The sequence below is a fragment of the Haemorhous mexicanus genome, chromosome 3 (genome assembly GCF_027477595.1).
Source record: "Haemorhous mexicanus isolate bHaeMex1 chromosome 3, bHaeMex1.pri, whole genome shotgun sequence".
In the NCBI taxonomy this organism is placed as follows: domain Eukaryota; kingdom Metazoa; phylum Chordata; class Aves; order Passeriformes; family Fringillidae; genus Haemorhous; species Haemorhous mexicanus.
In genome coordinates, this window is record NC_082343.1 from 37768846 (window position 1) to 37790044 (window position 21199).

At 33.9% G+C, this 21199-nt stretch overlaps 1 protein-coding gene across 1 annotated transcript in view; it reads right to left on the reverse strand.

The window, feature by feature from the left end:
• DNAH8 (dynein axonemal heavy chain 8) overlaps positions 1–21199 on the reverse strand; it is a 115685-nt gene that overhangs the window by 26486 nt on the left and 68000 nt on the right. The window contains exons 55-74 of the mRNA XM_059843348.1: positions 20700–20822; positions 19430–19643; positions 18768–18877; positions 18076–18239; positions 15876–16068; positions 15350–15472; positions 13586–13716; positions 13096–13249; positions 12494–12658; positions 11693–11919; positions 11225–11343; positions 8455–8558; positions 7585–7761; positions 6564–6731; positions 5547–5759; positions 4144–4281; positions 3717–3844; positions 2830–3001; positions 1640–1795; positions 195–350 (exon numbers count right to left, since the gene is read on the reverse strand). Coding sequence (XP_059699331.1) covers positions 195–350; positions 1640–1795; positions 2830–3001; positions 3717–3844; positions 4144–4281; positions 5547–5759; positions 6564–6731; positions 7585–7761; positions 8455–8558; positions 11225–11343; positions 11693–11919; positions 12494–12658; positions 13096–13249; positions 13586–13716; positions 15350–15472; positions 15876–16068; positions 18076–18239; positions 18768–18877; positions 19430–19643; positions 20700–20822 — 3135 coding nt within the window. The remainder of the gene's footprint in view (positions 1–194; positions 351–1639; positions 1796–2829; positions 3002–3716; positions 3845–4143; positions 4282–5546; positions 5760–6563; positions 6732–7584; positions 7762–8454; positions 8559–11224; positions 11344–11692; positions 11920–12493; positions 12659–13095; positions 13250–13585; positions 13717–15349; positions 15473–15875; positions 16069–18075; positions 18240–18767; positions 18878–19429; positions 19644–20699; positions 20823–21199) is intronic.

The window sequence follows — 21199 nt, forward strand, 5'->3', positions numbered from 1 at the left end:
TAAACTCATAGTTTAGACTTGCCAACTTACTACACAGCTGAGGCTCTGTTTTATTTTATTAGTTCAGTTTGATTCTTCATGTGTCTCTACTGAATACAAAGTTTACCTGAGTCAGCAGGTGTTTCTAACAATGATAAAATAACATATGTCACAAGGCTAGCAACCTATTCCATTTCTTTTGTTTGATTACTAACCTTAAAAGCAGATCCAGATTTTATGAAATTTTTTTCTAATACATTATCAAGGACTGGATCCAATTCTTCCTCTATATCTTCAATCAGGAGTGATCGTCCCAGTGAAAGACTGTCTTCCAGGTGTTGCCGGAAATACTTGTCATTCAGAGTTGTTACCTCAAAAAGTAAATTATAAATTGGTGTAAGGACAAAGCATTTCCTCACACTCTTACATGAAAACCACAGACCTAACCATGCAAATTCTTTTCATTGTTTTTGTTAGCTGCATTTTAAAGCAGGTGCTATAAATGTTGACCATGCAGCAATTTATGCAGAAATACTTCTGAGTGTACAGTGAAAAGTAACATAAAAAGGTGACTTAAAAGGTTGGCTGATGTAACTGAATCATCAGGACTTCATTATGAGATGAATAATGTACTAAATCAAACATCTTATGGCATATTAAAGATTTTATGTATGTATATAGAAACCAGAGACACCTAGCCTTTAATTTTCGTTTCTGTGTCCTAGAAGACCTAGATTTTCTAATTTTAGCTTTGAAGTGCTGAGAAATTCCTTCTGGAAATCTGAACTCAGTCTAAAAAATGAAACAGTGCTACAATATTATGAATACAGATTGAAATTTCATGAAATGGGATTCATACAATATGAAATTATTAAAAAGCATGGATAAACTAGTAAGCTATATAATTAACTGATTCTAAACCCTCCAAAATTTATTGATATTCAGGACATATGAGTTTTCTCAGCATTCAGGCTAAGAGTTTTAAAATGCAGTTTCCTCTTGCCATGCCACATCATTTGGGAAAAAATAATTTGTGATGCAAATAGTGACACATGAATATCTTTGTATTATATTTAATGAGCAGGCATTTTAGCATATTGGCTTAACCTGTAAAAGAGCTATGAAGATTGCAGTAATGTTAGGATAGGCAAATTTTTCATGGGTATGGCTTCAGCTGGATTTCCTCAACTTCCTTTTGCAGTGATAACCTCATTATGAATAACCTCTCAGGTCCTAAATTATGGGCTGCAACACTTGAGGCACTTTGCCTACATTTTCAGAGCTGTAACTTATCCTGCTTTTATCTGGTTACTATCAGTAACCCAATTTTCTCTCATTTAATAATTTCATATTATACTCTTTTGCTTTTTAATTATCACCTCTTTGTCCTCTTTTGTGTTGGGACCATCCCTACCCATCTTGAACAAAACACTTTTATTCTTTTTGCTAGAGTTCATACAAGCTGGATAGGCTTTTCCAAGTCCTTGAGTGGGATTTACAGCTGTTCTCAAGTTCCCTGCTGATGCATCTACATAATTGTCAGTCTCCATACATGTTAAACTTTTCTCAGATCACACTGACTCAAATGCAACCTCCCTCTAAAGCAATAATGTCTGAAGGAGTATAATAGAGCAAACCCTTCCCTTAAGACACTTTTTACCTGTAATTCATTTTCCTGTTCTTTATTTATAACCCATGCTTTTCCTTGAGTTTGTGGGTCTACTAAAAGTGGGTATCTTGATGCCTTAGTGACAATAATACCATTCTGAATTGAGAGGTGATCTCCAGGCAATCCTTGAAGATTCCACTCACTAATCTAAAGAAAATAAATTAAAAAAAAAAAAAGAGAGAGAGATAAAGAAGAAAAGAGTCATTTGAAATAAATTATCACTAGAATTTTTCTTCAATTAAAATTTTTCTAAGAAGTAACAGGGACATCAAAGGGAATGCATATCTGAATCTGCTGAAGAATTATTAATGCTGGTATAAAAATATTTCCAGAATTTTATTTTTATGGATTTTTTTAACTATATGGAATCACAAGAAGTATATTTTAAAGTGGAAGAATGTCAAAAGACAGCTTGACAGACAAATTAAGCATTGGGATCAATTAAGCAAAAACCAGTCTAAGACAGCTTTTGGGAATTCATGTTTACTGAAGGAAACTTAAAGATTCTGGCATTTCCCACTCTTTGCCCATTTCTAATACATTTACAATGAATAAAAGGATTTTATTTATTCTATTTTAAATTACAACCAAACTCACTGTTTTAGAAATGTCCTGGTTTTGGCTGAAAGAAAGGTCAATTTTCTCTTAGTAGATGGTACAGTGATGTGTTTTTCAGCTTTAGTGTGAGAATAATGTTGGCACACTGATGTTTTGGCTGATGCTCAGTAGTGCTTACCCCAAGTCAGGAATCTTTCAGTGTCCTGTGCTCTGCCACTGAGCAGGTGCACAAAAAGCTGGGAGGGAGCATGGCCAGGACAGCTGACCTGAACTGGCCAAAGGGATATTCCATACCATAGAATGCCATGTCCACTATGTAAACTGGGGGAGTTACTCAGAAGAGGCTTGATCATGCTTCAGGGATTGACTGGGTATTGGTCAGCAGGGGGTGAAAAATTCTATTGTGCATCACTTTTTTCTCTTGGGTTTTGTTACTATTACTACACCAAGATTTAGTGGAAATTGCCAAGAGCATTTGGAAACCACAAAACTACACAGCACAGCAATATTTGGAATACCGGGGATGATTACAGTTCTTCTCTAAACAGGCATAATGCTGGAAAACAGTCATAGAATATGCTAACAGAAATTCAAATTAAACCCTCCAAGCACCAAGAACTTACTGTTGGTTGATCTACCAACATAGAAATCAGGTTCAAATCATCAGAAAAGGGGATTTTATGAGCTCTCAACTCTGTTTCCCATAAGTCTTTAAGCAAAAGGTTTCTGAAGTCTTGATTAAAAGGTCCACAGTACGAAAGAAAGCCTGTGCAGAGCAATATATCTCCCACAAGTCTAGTAAAGGAAGAAAAATCACCATTAAAAGGTGGGGCACAAATTCAATTTCTAATTACTTAGACAACCAGCTTTTGAAACATAAGAAGATTTAAAAAAAAAAAAAAAAAAGTTGTTTCCAGAGCGTTTTTGAGGCAAAACTTAAGAGTAGTATTTTATGAAAACAGTCTTCACCACTACAAAACAATAAAGCCCTAATGACAACTATTCCTTTTTTTCCTAAACGAGTTAAGAAAATAGTTTATTTCTTATTTCTTAGAAATACCTGAAATACAGTATTTATTGAGGATACAAACCTAGTTCTATTGAAACTCTCACCAGAAATGCCCACTTTCCCCATAGCAAATTTATAGTAAAATAAGTCTTCTACAGAAGCTGAGCTTTTCTGAAGGTTTCAGTTCCCCAGTGACATCAGAACGATGTGCAGTATTAGGGGGACTGCAGAAGCAGCTGAAATACAGGCACATAACAGCCCCAGTAATGAACTTTTTGGAAGCTAATTCTAAAATCAGAGGTATTGTTCTTCAGTGAAATACTAGTACTCAGCATCCAGGTATTCTTACTTATGGGAGGAAAATTCAAATTTCAGGGTAGTTCATTTGATTGCATTGCTGTATGAAGATTTCCAGGAAGAAAATGAAGTACCACAATTAAAGCTACTGAATTGTTTACCAACACTTCAGTTTTTACAAGCATTTTTTAATGGATTTGATACCTTTTAATTTGAGCTTTAAATTCTTTGCTTTGCTGAGTCCACCTAACTTTCTCTCCACTCAGTCCATCTATAAGTGCAGAGGCTGCTTGCATCTTTCTTTTGCATGTTTCTGCATCATTCTCTAAATCCTAAAATTAAAAAAATGTCCTACTTAATCGTCAAATGCAAAATGGTGGAGTTACTTTTCATCCTCTTATATTTATTATAACTATTTTATTTATTTAAAACTCATCCTTGAGGACACTTAAGGGTGTCTAATATGTTCCTATTCACAGGAAGAAGATATAGGCTTAAATCTCTTACTTTTATACCTGAATCTCAGCCATATTATTCAAGGTGACAGGTAAATGTGTGTTTGCAGCAAATCCTAATTACATGACAATGTTGTACAAGCATTTTTTATAAGACTAAAATACTTTTATCTCACCATTTTCTCCTTCATTGCTGCATCAAACTTTGCCTGCACTTTATCCAGTTCAGCTTGCTTTTCATCTAATTCTGCCTGAGCTTTATCTTTTTCTGCATTAGCTATTTTCAGGCGACCTTCTTGTTTTGCCAGGTTAGCCTGCAAAGGAGAAAAAAATATTAGAAGTTCAATCATATATATGATTTTAATATAATTCAATGAACTATTTAAGCCTACTTAGCTGGTAATCACAAGACAACAATACATCAAAATAACTTTTATATAAGCATCAAAAACATTTAAGCTGAAAACTATATCACATATATACTGAAGATAAGATTTTTTTCTTGTTCAATAACAATACAGTACCTAAAGTTCTACTATATATTATCAATTTTATTCCTTTAAAAAATATTACATTTCAAGAAGCTGGTTAAGGAAGTAAGGTTCCTGATCTGTACACATTGGTTGGACTAGAAGAACAATCACTCAGTATTCTTGTCTGACTATATGTTTTGACTATATGTAGTTTCCTCTTCTATTATGAATTTTGTAGCGACCAGCAATCACAACAGGAGGTTGGTCCTTTATCAGCTAACAATATTGCTTTTGCCTGCTAGAAAATGGTCCTAAAACAGTGACTCTTCCTATTGCTCCTAAAAATATATTTATGGTGAACATAGGAAATTACTTGATTTTTTAAAATAATTTATCTGTATTACTGTTGCTTCTGTCAATAACACTTCTACCAGTGACAAAAAGGTGAAAAAAAATTGGGATTGCCACGTGCTCATTGCTTTTACTAATTTTTTTTTTATTATGCTACATTAAGGACAAAATACTTTGTTTAGATCAAAAAAGTCACTGACTTTGAGTTTCGTAAACTTGAAAAAGAAGACCCACAAACACTAAAGTAAAAACTAACTCTTAAAAATGCTTTCCTTATTTTGCTCCCTACTATTGCACCATAGCTCCTTTATTAAAGTGAACTCTGAACCTCTTTAGAAAGCCAATATTTAGCCAAGATGTCAGGTCTCCACTGCTTCTAAGTTACCGGGAGAAATCAAAAAAGCTAAAATAGCTGCAAACCTCTGTTTGCAGGACCCTCTAGAGAAGGAATGAAGATCCTGGTACAACACTTTAAAAACAATTATAAAGTAATTATAAGATAATAAAATGAAAAGACTGAAAACACCTTTCCCTATACACAGTAAATCAGATCACATACATTTAATCTAATTTAGGCTAATTTTTGTTCCAGAATCAAGAAGAAAATAGTTTTGTTTCTGCTACTACCATCTTTAGCCACTGAAGTCACAGGGTATTATGTCTGGATAAAGTTATATATATTTGTAAGATCCTATTAAATTAAACTACATTCAATTACTTGGCAAGCAAACACAAAGCAAGAGAGGATGTATTACCTTAAGAGGCAAGACTTCTCTGTTAACACCATAAAACACCACCATGGCTTTTGTCCAGGAGAGGAGTCCTGCCACATTGCCACACACCTTTTTACCATTTTCCAGTGTATAGTCTTCCATTTCAAAGTAAGGCTGGACTAATTCTACTGTCTCATCATTGATTGTATCCCTAGCAAAGTTCCTTAGGTTGTTCAAGAACGGGCCACTCATAAGCTTCAAAAAAACAACACATGAGATATTTACATGTTTTACATTCAAAGTCTTGTTCATAGGTGAGCTGTTAAAAAGCATTCCTAAAATTCTTCTGTAAACAGAGGTAGTTCATACTGCTAATATTGTAAGTGTGCTATTCAGTTGGAACTCCTTCCACACACCTTATGTTATTTTGAAATTTTAACCAATTACACTCCAGTAACTAGATTCAAAAGTTACTGATGTACTTTCCATCTCCTATATTCTTGTGTTGCACTTTAGAAGCATTTAAGAAGCATCATTTAATTTAAAAAAATTGACCCAAAGAAATACTCAGAAATATATTTGTAACTTAACTAAACGCAAAAAAAAAAAAAAAAAACTTTGGCAGTAATGATATATTATCTAAATTCTGAAAAGTGAAATAATTTGGTTTAATTTTTTCTAACAAACTTTCAGCCTCCTAAAGGCAATTCATGGAATAACTGCTTATCTCATTTTATTATATCAGTGGAAAATAAAAGCTTTTGATTACTTTTTTAACTGTAAAAGCCTAAATAAAATGCGAGAGCACTATTTGTTATTGTTACCATCAGGCCGTATGCCAGGGTCAAAGAAACTCTAAAGCTTCTGCTGCAAAAGTCTCTAAGCAAATAGCCTACTATTTTTACCAGTTAGTCATAGTGGATACAGTTTATCTTAAAACAATACGTTTGCCTTTCCACAAAATTCTGTCATGCTTTGGGTAAACAGCATCAAATGTTCTCTGATAAGCTAATTGCTATTTCTGAAGTTTAAGAAACACCATTTGAAAACTCGACTTACTTTTAATGATTCTCCCCATGATGGCTTGCAGCAAGGCTTTTCTGGATCCATGGTAACTTGATCCAGTCTCTTTTGAAATAGTAGCAGACAGCAGTCCATGATCCTCATAATGAGGTGTGGAGGTTTTGCAAGTTTTCTAACAGTAGCAATATCCTCTGGTCTGATGGTCTGTTTGAAGAAAGGTGTAAATAGAATCCTGCATCAATACCATCATTCTACTTTCCCATTCAGTATCTTGATTTTCATGTTCATTTGTAATACCTTTCTCTGAGGTGCATTTGTATTAAGTATATACAAAAAAAGTGAGAAACCTGGCCTAATTAATAAGTTTAATAGTTTTGTGAAACTTTAGTAATTTTCTGACTAATTTTGGAAGTTTCATTTATCTCATTATCTAAATATCAGTGTAAGAGCAAACAATGCTCCTTTTTTTGCTTTTTCTACTCAACAACTTCTGTCACATAAATTCTTATAACTGGAATGGAAGGCCATCACTGATTTCGGAGGTTTTTTACTGTTCAGAGCAGAATAATGAAATTATGTAGCACAGTAATGCCTCCAGATTTCTGAACCCTGCTTCTGATTGCCCTGAATCCCCTTTGCTTCCTGTTTCTCTTAAAATCAAAAGCACTGTGGTTTTTGGTGAAGGAAGAGATAGATTTTCATTTGTCTTAAAAGACAGGTGTAACTACTTAAGTTTGAATTAAACCATTCTGTTAGCACAAGAAGTATTCCCTTGAATTCAGAATAACAGATATTCTAAAGGCATCTGTAGCTTTTGGAAAGATCTCCACCTTCATAATGATGGAGTATTCAGATGGAAGGAAAAAAATACTATAAAATAGTCCCTATGTGCTTAAAGTAAAATATGTGTGCCTTAAGTATTCATGAGAGACAAGGCCAGCAAAAGCGAGGGGCTGGTGACAGCAGTTAATACCAAGAGACAGCTGTGTGTTGGTGGCTCTGGCCTCTCACAGGTGACGCAAATAATACTGTACTAATAAAAATGAAATTTATTCACTTTCAGAGCTTCTTCTGCTTCTTCTAATGCTGGTTTAGCTGCCTCCAGTTTTTTCTCTGCTTCCTGCTTTTCTATATCAATAGCATCCACGATCTTTTGTGCTTTATCTTTCACACCCTGGACTTCAAGTTTTATTTTAGTTGCAGCTTCAGCACTTTCTTTGACTTCTTCTAGTACCTGGAATTGGTAATAAACACATAAAATCTATAAATCAAAACGGTGGAAGAAATGATTACTAGACACATGATGAAATAGGTATGTTACAGCTATTAAGTATATAAATCTAAACCCAACTACAGCTAACTATATATGGTATCATATGACTATTGAATAAAAATTAAATGTGAGAAGTTCAATTTCATCCCTTTCTGTCACATATTTCTCTCCTTTGAGATTAAAGGCCTCAAATAATCCAGGCAGTCCCTTAGTCATCACCAGCCAAAATTCACTCTCCAGTGCATATTAAATATGCACCATCAGGGCTTTAGGGGATCTTTCAGAAAACAGAATGCCTGTACTGATCCATTCCCTAGCATGCCTTTCCAGAGAGTCATTTTGGATACCAGATTTCTACCAGACCACCACTCCCATGAACACATAGATACTTTGGTAATGTGAAAGACAAAATCTGAAACTGGACTGCAATGAACATCTGATGCTTATCTGAGTGGGTAAGAAATGGGAGAAGGACAAGGAAGGCAATCTCTGCTGCAGTTTAAAAGCACTTCACTTTCAGAAGCAAATGCTAAATCAACACACTATAGAGAGAAACCTCATTTTAGATGAGGAAAAATCCTTGCAAATTACAATAAAATTCTGCAATAGCATTTTACCCACTGTATATTCTAGTGTTATTTAACACTCACTTACTTTATCTGCCTTAGCAGATGTCACAGCCAGCTCCTTCTCCTTAACAGCTAAGTCCTTAGAGAGCTGAGCAACAGATTCGCTGGCTTCCATCAGCTTGGACAGACCTATTAAGTAAAAGATAAAATTCAGAAATATAGAAACTTTTTTTTTTCCGAGTTGGATTACACAATCTAGGCCCAGATCTCTCATAGGTTGTACCTTGTGTTCTCATTCAATTTTATGTAAAGGAGAGAAAGTGGGTGTAAGCAGTCATACTATCATGATTGTGTCTACTGTTCACTTTTCATAGATATAAGTAATTTTGTAAGGCACAAAATTACGATAAGTAAGATTAATTCTTCAAAAGAAAACAACAAAAACAACAAAAAAAGGAACTATGTCAAGTATATGTTGCATCATAAAGTCATGAGACAATCAGAATTTCTAAAAGATGCTTCACTGTGTCGTTACACGAAGAAACTACTTAAGGATCCATGACTGACTTCTAATAGAGAGTCCCTTCTAGAAAAAAATTGGGAAGAAGTGGAGACAAAAGTGGACCTAAAGATCACAGCAAAATTATGATCTCCAGCTCCTGCATATTGAGTTTACCCTCGCTTATCCCTGGTGACAGAGAAGGTGAAAAAGCACCTCAGTACTGAGGGCCCGTCCCATCCTAGCTTTTCTGTGTGCTATAGAAACCACTCAGGCCACCCATAGAGGCCACTCAGCCTTTCAAAGAACCATCAGAATCACAGAACGTGCCGAGTTGGAAGGAATCTATCAGGATGATCTAGTCCAACTCCTGGCCCTGCACAGGACACCCCAAGAATCCCACCATGTGCCTGAGAGCATCCAGAAAGAGATGTGCTTGCTCCCTATATAGTAATATATTCAGTCTTTCCCATGCACTCATTGGTCCTTTTTTTCTCCTCTCTCTTGCTCATGGACTTAAGCACAGATATTTTAGCCATTCCTGAGTTCCTCATTGCATGCTGAAGCCTCTCCAGCCTATTTCTTCCTCATCACTGAATCTTTAAATCCTACAAGTTTTCTGGAAGTAAATCCCCTTATTGCCTTCTCTCCCTAAGGATTTGTCAGCACACCCTTACAGCTACACATTGGATGTGTGATATTTCTCTGTGATGGCTCTCCAATTTTCTGCTCCCACATTTCAAACAGAAAAGAGTTCTCTCCCAGCATAGCCCTTGCTCTGACACAGCTGCCTCTTGATTAGGTTGCTGCCATTCTACAGAGCCACAGAACCATCTAGGTTGGAAGAAACCCTCAATATCATCTAGTTACCAATCCAGCACCCAGAAGCCACAAAGGGAAATGACACCCTTTGCCGCTTTACTTTTCCCTGCTACAAGCCTAGAGTGTGGAGAAGGAAAGATGGAAAGAAAATAGGAATATGCAGATCAAAGAGAATTGAAGAATTTAATTATAAATGAGAAACCTTTATAGCTTATTGAGGTCCCCTGCATACTTCCAGCAAGAAATATTACAGCAGTACCAACTGTGCAAGTGAAACTAATTAGAATATTTTCTAACTGGCTTTCGTTAGACATGGTTTTCTGTGCATCAAAAGATATGAAGATGCTGCAGTAGAACATATCCATTCACATGTTCACTGGTACACAATCATTTTTTTCAGCGACCATGTAAGGAACTTGCAATAATATGTCAGAAGCTATGAAAATCTACATATGAAATTTTATTGATAGTGCTTAAGCTGCTTATGTTACTACTTCTGAATTATTTTGGAAATAAAAAAACTGTAGAAAGAATACCAACAAAAACACTAAACCAACCCCAGTCTTCTGAATCTTCAAGGTTCTCAGACTTTATCCTCATCTCAAAGTAGACTGAGGATAAATTCAGATTTCAAGAACTGGCAACAGATCCATAGAGCGAAACTTACACAGTTTGAAAATATTGAGGATCACTTACTCCTCTACACTCTAATTCAGTAAAGAATTTATGAATTAAATAGCTACGCATTTTTATTCTAGATTTTTCTTCATATAAAGGGTACCAGTTAATAATTTGTAAAGTGCCACATTCTTTACTTTTGTATGAAAAATTTTATCGTGTAGGATTCTTTATTCCATTGAATTGGTATGCAATATCTTTTCTGATAAAGGCCAGGTTTCCTAAGGTGCTCAGTTGATTTTACAGATTTACAGAAGCATGTCTAGATGCAAACTGGAGAAACCTGAAAACACTAGAAAACTGGTGCTCTGAAACCATTAAATACTAATGCCAATAATTAGGCCATTTCAAACAGATATCCAAAATCTGTCTGAAGAATATTTCAACCATACTTTTCTGTATTTCAGAACTACAGCTATAAAATGACCCCAAGTAACAACTACTTATTCTACAGCAGAAATACAAAATAAATCACATGTGAAGCACACAGACTGCATGGTGAGAATTTCAATAGACAAGTCCAGAAACAACTTAATAACTGTTTACAATTACTCTCTCTTCACCAGTAAATCAGATGCTACCTCTGTCCATTTTCAGGATCTACTTTCTATTAAAAATTCTGATATGCAAATATTAAAGTTCAATACAATGCTGAGCTGAGTGGTTAGGCTGGTAGCTTCTTTGAGGTATTTTTACAAGAGAATCATTATGAGGTTGTGATTGGGGGAATGCCTGGTAAAGGTCCTCATATACTACCACTTCTAGACTGTGATTCCCTATAAGTGATCACTGAAAAAGAAGTTTAATGTTAAAAACATAGATCATTTGAGACCACACATGGAATGTATTTGCTTACCAGTTTGCATACGTTCAGCCTGCTCATTAATACTATTTAACTTCTCAGTGTAAACCTCTTTGTAGCCATTGATGAAAGAGAGATAAGATTTAGGTGTTACATAAGCTCGTCTTCGATACCTAAACAAAAGCGTATTGGCAACATCAACCTCAGATATATTTTTGATATATACAACTATTTGATCACTTCGACAAAAAGAGACAATTATATAACTCAAGTCTTTATTCATTAGTTACATTTTTTTAATCCACACAGACAACATTAAAGACTGCTGAATAGTGGGAATGAAGATAAAGAATTTGCAATGTAATAGAAATTCTTTTTCATGGCCTGAGGATATAATGGTATAGCAGATTTATTTTTTATTACCCTTAAAACACCTTTATTGATACACAGAACACGAGTTCAAAAAACACTGTCAGTAGCAACATTTTTGAGATTTATTATTGCATTAGTAGAAAATATTACCTTTGGAAATAATTCTCACAGCTTTCTGATACTATATCATGAAAGAGACCCATGGTTTGTACTACTTCTGTTTTAACTGCTGGAGCGCAGACCATATTAAACTCTGCAAGAAAATAGTTGGACACAGCTACAAGAGCTTCCCTGGGCCATCGACTGAACCAATCCATGGTGCACCCAGATATCAGACCAGGAAATTTCAAAGAACGTGCACGGAACTTCTCACCAACCTGAAGAGAGAATCACTGTTTGTTAGCAATATGATTGTTAAGCAAAGGTCAATGAAAGTGTTTAATTAGTAAAAACAACTAAATAGTCTATTTTCTTTTTGATCATTTTCTGCTTAGAACACCCTGAAATTTTTTTTCTTCTCAAACAGAGTTTTGCGAAATTTCTAACATTCAACGCTCAAGAAATTTGAAGAAAGAAGTTCATTACAAAAATATTTTGGTTTAATATTTTGAAGCTTCAAATAATGTATTTTAATTACCAATAAAATACTGCTTTCTAATTAAAAGCCGTAATTTCACAAAAATACATTCACTGATGTGTACTAGGAAAGAATATGTGAGAAGAAAAAAATACTTTAACTTCTAAGGAATTGTTTAGTTTTTAAGTATTTTGCTGTTAAGTTCTCACAGCTTACTAGTACTTTTATCATCTCAGCAATTACAACTAGACTTCAGTAATCTTTTTGTGCATCTTGAACTTCCTTAAAAACATAAAACTTGAATAACTGTCTTATACCACATAGGCAAGTTTGCTAATGGAAGAAAAGAAAACAGATATATAGAAAAAACTTACTGGAGAAAAGCAGAGGACAACATGCAAGTTCTTCTTTGCTCGACTTAAGAAGTACTCATAAAGATTGTCAAAGGTAGGAGGATGCCGAGGCAGCTCTTTTTTCATCACGGGTACTAATGATTGGGTGATTTCATCCAATTCATCCCGAGCAAATAAATTAGAAATCTTTTTACAAAGTAAGAAATTGGTTATTAATTGCATGGATGTCATTATTATAGAATTTATAAATATTTGCCTGTTTACATCTGTATCTCTCTCTCTCTCTGCATATACACAGTTTAGACTAAAAACCACAGGTTTAGACTTATGAAACTCCATGGAAATCTATGAGGTCCAGCTCCGGAAGAGTATAGAATTTGAACTGGCAACCGAATCATCATTTAATAAAAGGCTACTTAAATACTAACCATAGCCCTTTTATATTCTCCTGGCTTACACTGAAATAAAGAAACTACATATCCAGAGCACTCCTTACTTAAAAAGTTCAAATATTTTAATCATTATTACTCTACAATGTATTACCAAGACAAATAAAGTAGTGAGAACAAATTCTACAGTACCCTGCCTCTAGAGCCCATGGGCTGTCAGGGTGAGACCCTTACCTCTCCTGAAGACAGCAGATTATTTACATATTCCAAAAAGGATTCCTCTTTTATCTCATTATCAGTGAAAATGAAGGTGATACCTTGTCCTTCCTGTCCAGCTGTCCTATATAATTCTTTTAAATCTTCTGCCAGATTGGTTACATTATAGGATCTAAGAGAGATAAGGAACATTACCTGTTAATTCAAAATAACACTGAATACTGCTCTTTTTGGATTATAGTATTTTATACTATAATCCAAACATACTTTGTAAACACAGATATTTTGGTGCAGGAATAACTGACACACGGTCTACCTTATTCAAGTCAACATAAATCCAATGTTGTATAAAAACCAGATAAGGGTGTATTGTTTTCAGTATTTTTCCAATGGTGACAAAATTAAAAGGAAAAAAAAAAAAAACCAAAAAAAAAATAGAAAAATCTGTATCCAAGTAAAGACAAAGCGATACCATAAACCTGATTAATATATTTCTTGCATTTCTTACCTGGTTAAAGTGATCTGAAATATTTTATAACCAGCAATGAAGGAGGCTAACTTTGAAAGACTTTGTTTTCCGGATCCACCAACTCCAACAAGTAAAGCATTTCCATAGGCTGTCCGAATAATTCGGGAAACCTACAGAGGAAATAATAAAGAAAAACATCAGTATTAAAGTTGAACATTAGTTAGAAAAATTAAAAAATCTATAATGCTTTATGCTTAATTTGCTATAATACAATGTAAAAATTATTAAAAAGATACTTGCAGAAAAATTTTCCTCAAAAGAACGCTTGTAAATTCTTTAGGAATTTTGTATGGCTAATGAAGAAGCTGCATATAAGGATATGGGATTGTTATAATCATAAATACAAGAAAGGGGACATTTTGAGCTCCAGTTTATTTTGAAGATATCATCCTGAATGTGTTTAAAAATATCAATAAAAAGCTTTAGCTCCAAGAACAGACATACTACTTTCCAAATGTTAGTAGTCTGAAAGACTTAACAAGAATAAACTATGCTTTAATGTTATCTTCTAGTCTATCAACTTTCAACATTTCTTTTGTGACAGTTTTCTTACCAAGTCTCCAGACACAAAAGTTGAATTCCAGATTTTCTATTCTATAGCTTTTTGACATATATTCTTTGGGTTTATGGTATATTAGTGCACTATTAAGATTCTACATTATATTTTGGTTCACAGGTAAATTATGCACAAAATTCAAAAGATTGCTATCTACATAAAGCCTTTGAAATATACTCATTTTTATCTTTTATAAAATTTTAGCTTACTACACATTTCCTTATGAGGCTTTCCAGATAAATAAAGTCTAAATATGAAATTATGTAGGTGACTAGATTTATTGTCACCTTAAGTAGAAAGGAGCCCTGCTGTCACTGATTGCATATCGAGGATATTCTGGCTAAAACTCGCCAATAAAAAATGGAATGTCAGAGGCTTTCAAGGTCTTCTGAAATGCACCTAGCATCATGTGAACCATAGTTTAAAAGAAATTTATTTATTTCTGTTTAAATGCAAAGCAAACAAACATTAACTTCATTTGAGGTGAACTAGAGACAAACAAAACCCCTTCTTCTGTTTTTGTTTCACTGCAACTTCTGTGTGTCTTTCAGAAATCCAGTCAAAGCTATTCCTGAGATTACACTTCTTAAAGCTGAGACACTAATCTCATACTTTGCCTTTATTTAACCCCCATGAATCAGATTTTGATTTCAGATGAATTCTTTTCTTATACATTCCTTTCTGATTAGGAGAACAAATGACTGTTAGTTGAGACCTACACACTACCCTAATCTCTACCCTACACACTGATTCTACTGCCGCCCCAATTTATATTTCCTTTCATCCAGTCTCTCATTCAGTCAGATTCTACCTCAGATTGTTTTAGTCCCCTGTCAGGCACAGATACATTTGAAGTGTTCTCTGAATTCTAAAAGGTTAAAAATAATTTTATATAGACAATATAAATGTCTTTATTTATTGTCCTACATTTCCTATTGAGGAAAATTTTCATCTGTCTGAATACATAGAAGTTTAAACAGATATTTAAAAACTGAATTTATTAGAAAACATGCAAACAGGTAAAATGACTGTAGCTCTTTCCTAGTTCTCAAGAATGACCATGAAAAGATAGCAAAGTAGTTTGGGGGTAAGAATAGCTTTTCACAATGTGCCCTCTAAGAATAGCTTGTTCAAACAAAGAACACTGTTACAACAATTAAACAAATAAAAAAGTAGCAATACCAAACCTTAATAAGATGTGTCATTGCATCCTTGAAAAACACCAAATCAAGAAAGGACCCTCTAATATTTTCATTGTATTGTGACTGATATGCCCGCAATTTGTTACAAAGAAATTCATAGCTTGGAATCTGGGGGGGGGAAAAAAAAAGAGAAAAAAATCAGAATTCTAAAACTCCCTTGATACTTTTACCCAAACTTCAGTTTTATGTTTTGGCCATGTGTAATGATATTATCTTGCTAATTTACCATAATTATTCTAGTAGTGTTTACACAGAAATTTTTTGCTGATGGTGGAAGAAAAAAAAGAAGTGACGAGAACAGAAAAAGGTAGATCACATTTATATGTCATTATTAAATCTAACATCACTAAAATGATTTCTTGCATGCTAACTTGAAAATCTGGATATATTTTCACAAAAATTTTCATAGCTATTTAACAAAACACTGTATTGTATGAGTTCAGCAATATAACACACTTAAAAATTAAACGAAAAGTTTGGTGCCTAGTATTTGATGCGTAAAATGAAATACCTCTTCATAAATTTTTGGTGCTAGAAGCTCAACGTCTTCTGGTTCTTCACCAGTTGGTTCAGGTTCGTCCCGTAAAAAATCTACAAAATACGGTTCAGTTTGGAGAACTTCACTTAAATCTGCCTCCACATATTCCTCAATTGTTTTATCAATAGCTTGCTCAAACCAGACTGTGTCTTCGGGTGTATTAAACCTGAAAACCATAAAGTAGTACAAATTAAGACAAATATTTTTAGTTATATAGAAAGAAAACAGATATCTAAATACTAAGAAAAAAACCTTAAACAGCAACAAAACAAAAATCCTAAAACTTGTAACATTTTAAAGAAACATATGTATTAGACAATATATACTACACAGTAGTCACAAACACAGATTAGGCAACATTCACAAAAATCAAGTGCTTCCATACTATAAAGTATAATAGTCAGTGACATGAAATATAAAAAAAAAAAATTTGATTTTCCAACTTCGACCAAGAATGAGACAACAACAGACTGTGTAATTTTTCAGACAAAAAAGGATGAAAAAGGGTGAATGCTTTCCCAAATAACCATGGCTAAGTGAATCTTTTATCTTTCAACCTGCAGTAGAACAGCATAATTTCTGGTATCGCAACACTGCTTATGGAACTGCAATTAGACAAGGAATACTGAAAGGAAGATAGTATATGCCACTACGTCCTGACTCCATTCTCAACACGTCTCACAAAAACCCCACAATTAGCAGAGGAATACACACTGGGGTTGAGAGGACTAATTAAAGTCTGGAAACATATACTAGTGACTACATTTCATTGTGTAAAATCTGCTTCCCTTAACAGATTCAATCTGATTTTAGTACAAATTAGACCTTTGACTACTCTGCTGATGATTACCAGTGAAGCAATGAAGAATGCTACTTAGGAGTAACTGGCAAATATAAGAGACAAGAACCACCTCATCCACAGAAAAAGATAATTCCAACTGTGAATGTCAAAGTACATTAAAAAATAGTTTCCATATATTTACTTCTTTTTGTTTTCAGTGATACAACTGAGAGGAAATTAGAACAAATGTGAAGAAGCCCAGTGCTGTGAGTTTTCAAATAAGACAAACTAAATCGAAGAACTGTTGTAGAGACAGCCTAGACATGCATTACATCACTATTGCTAGAGGTCTTTTGTAATGACATTAAAATATTAATCACCAGGAAATTTAAAAGCAGCATGGAAACAGGGAATGAATGACTACGCTCTCTCTCTCCCTCTTTCTAATATATCTGTACAAATACACATCTTCCATGCATTTTTAAATTTACCACAACAAACTAAAAACATGTAATAACATATCAATAAATACCAGTGATATTGCTCCCTAATTTAAAGCAGAAAATAATACAATGTATGATTCTGTATGATAATTTTGCCTTAGGAGGGCGGATCCTAGATTTAAATAAGATTAAATATTCTCCCTGTCTCATTTCAACAGCACTCTGTTTCACATAAAAATGCATAGACATAAATTTCATCAAAAATGTGCATTTGCATAATATTTGATAGTTCAGAGAGTGAGAAATATTATAGAGTTAGAAGTATCCACACTGCTAATATTTTGCAGTGGATGGACTTCTCTGATCACGGAGAATTATAACTTCTCGCAGTAGTAGAGGGTATACGTCAGGCTTTTAGCAGCAGCTTTAGTGCTACATCTAGAATTTCACAAGAAATTGAAGCACAATGAACAGAAAAATAATATTGCTCTCCAAGACACACAGGTCATAGTTATATCTGTTTTATTAATATTTTGAAAGAGATATATTGGAAATGGGCCAATTTTTAGTCATAAACATGCAATCCTGTTTTTTTTTTTGTAAGGAGAGCAAAGCAATTTTAAATTATCCAATGTGTATAAATTTAGGATACCATGGAGTTCTCTTTTCTACAATGGAATCAGCTGAGTGCAGCCAAAAAGTAGGTTAAAATATATAATATCTAGATATTTTTATGTTTTCCATTCAGACACTGGGTTAATCTAATCTATCAGTTTATACCATGATATTTGTTGGAATAATACACCAATGCAAACTGTATGTAAAATAGGATAAAATTTTTCATATTGGCCTAATTAGATTTATAATATTTAGAAGTTTTACAGATGTATGAGCATAAATGAAGTAAATGGCTAAACCTCCTAAATATAAAATGCCATAATTATTATACCTGTCAGCAATTACCCTGGTACATTCATGTTTAAAAAGTCTTAGGATACTAGTGCTGGTTGTGCATTCTTCTGCCTTTATAGTTAACATTCCTTGCCAAATTCTAGAAAGGTCTCGAAGGTTGAAGATATAGTGGAATTTAGATGGTGTAGGTAACATCTTTGCCTAAAGAAAAAGATTGTTAATATTCAAAATCAGTTAACACCTAGAAAGAATCAATAATAATAAAATTTGTAACTTTATCATTAATAACACATATAAAACATACAAATAACAAAAATACTAGTTTTCACACGAAATACTGTGGGAAAACTCTTTTTAAGAAGTCACCAAGAGTATCTAATTGTTTAAAAGCAGAACCTATCACTAAATGTAGAACACCAAGACTTACAACATATATTTTTTAGCTACGGAGATCAAAGCTTTGGGTAACATTATAGGAATGAATGGACTGATATTTCCGTTCATTTGTCTTCTATACTGACATCTGATATTTTCAGATTTCATCTTGAAAACATTGTAGCCTATTCTCTGGGTTTTTTGATTTTTTTTTTCTTTTCCTTTTTTTTGAGGGGGTTGAGTGGTTTGTTTTTTTGTTTTGGTTTTTCTTATAGATATGATCTTAGGGAATACGTGCCAAAACTAAACTAATAGTCACTCTATTCAGAGATAAAACTTTCCTTGTATTTATACCTTTGTCCGCTGCCACAATATTCTTCCTGTTGGGACCAATTTTTCCACCATATCACATACTTCAGGGTTGAATTCTCTACAGGGATGAAAGTATCCATTGGCAATTATACCTGAAAATACAAGACACGGTAAACAATTATTCTCAGCTTATAGGATATGATAAGGTAGGTCATGAGCAAGACAAATAGGTGCTTATTTTTAAACATTACTTGGTAAAACATAATTTAAAATTATAGGTGAAATTATTTTTCTCTGCTATCTATGGCTTTTCTGAATTGGTATAGAAACATGGGGCAGTGAGTGCTTGGTTTCTGCCATATCCTGCATTGACAGTTACTAGAATTGAGAAATTTAGCAACAGAGTGCATTCCAGACAGTTCAAAGGTAGAATGTTAATCTACACAGAAATAGCAGTGCTCATAGTCTTCCAGGAAATGTCATTACTTTCTGAATATTTGTTTGTCCAAAATTAGAAAGACAAGCATTTTAATGAATTCATTTCTTTTCCACAGCACTATTTTTGGTGTACCACAGCTTCAGCTGTTTTTGTGGAAGAACTCAGAATTTGCATGATGAAAGTGAGAAAGAAAGCATACATTTATAATTTTTAAGTCCATTATGAAGGGAAATAAACTCTACTAAAACAACAACAAAAAAAGTACCAAAAATTTTGTCGATGGATGCATTGGATGGCAATGTACAATTGAATACAGAAAACTGTCTTTTTAAACGCTGAGGAATGTCATTACGGCCTCCTCCAGGATGTATCATTGCTGCTATTATTTGTACATCTACAATTGTAAGGAAGTCTCCAGGTTTATCCAAGCTGTACATTCCTCTCATTTCCATCATCTGACGGACAATTTCATTTGTTATCTGGAAATTTATGTAAGTTGTACAAATTAGAAATTTATGCAAGAAAAGAAGAAAATACACCATGATAATTTCTTTTTGTAGTTCTGCTAATCCATAGAGAGATACTGTTACCTTAATCTAAAAACAGATTAAACTACCTTCCTTAGTCATATGGAAGATCTTTGTTTATGTGATTTTAAGTGGCAGGAAAATTTTTTCACAGCTCTACTGCCATATAATATCAAGAAATTGTGTTTGCATTCTTTTGAACTAAACAAAATTAACGAAATGAACTGGGGGAGAAAAAATTTTGCTCCTTATTTTGTTGCTGGAAATTCAGCTACAACTGTTGCCGCTATGCTTTTCCGCTCACTCTTGGACCTCCTTTGAAGCAAAACAACTGATTCTTTTATGCTTCTTTTGGAAAGGTTATTCATTCTTCATTCCATTCTACAGCTCCAGAGTTTGCCCCACAGCAAGTGCTCCAATGATATTCAGCAAACCTTATGTATGTGCTTAGACACCCCACCAAAATCAACATGATATGCAGCATGTCACCAACCACAAACCACTATTCCATCAAAAATATTTCAGCCATGTCTTGGGGCCATAATGCAAGACTGAGTGGAGGCCTTGAATTTTTCATATCCTTTATTTCTCTCTCCAAGGTATTGACCTTTCTTTTGGCAGAGATTTATTTATTGGTGCTCTCAGATTAATGTCAATCTTGAAACTGATAATATGCTACTTTAGTAGGGTGCTGATTTTTGTTTGGTCTTAAAAAAATAAGGAAGTGAAGAGTATGTAAAATATAGCATCATTATATTACATGTCTCATCAATAAATATAATTTGCTCTCTTTTTTTGTTTGCATCAGTGTACCAAAATTATAAAGCATTTCCAATAATTAACAGTTACTTTAAAAATTTAGGAAGTCCACTATATATATATATATATATATATATATATATATATATATGTGTGTGTGTGTGTGTGTGTGTGTGTGTGTGTGTATAAGAAGTCCACACAAAAACCACAAATATTTGAGAATAAGTAGTAAATATTAAAAAAGTCTACCTGATCTCCCCATTCATTGATAAATGGCATGTTGATATCATCAATAAAAATAGTCATCTTTCTGCCCCCAGGAGGTCCATAAGTGCTTCCAACACGTTTGTCCACATAACTCTCTATTGTCCTCTAAAAAGATAAAGAAAGTTCTCTTTTTATATCTAAAGCAACAACATTTAAAAGAAATTGTTGAAAAGCCTGCTGCAGCACTCAGCCAATGATTCTCTCTTTTTGCTAGCAGTTTCACCTTTAATTCTAGTATTAAGGAACCCAGTTCCTAAGGAACCCAACTCCTGTCCTGCAACCAACTTCTGGCTATCAGAGCTTTTAAAAAACTTAGGAATTATTATTTCATTATCAGCATTATCATTCCCCTAACTAATATGACTTGTTTAATATTTGCAATATTGCTGCAGGGCACACGGAGGCAACTTAGACTCCTTTAGATTTCCCAGGCATCTTGTGAGGGATCCAATGCAAAATTTTAATATTTTGGTGGCAAGAAA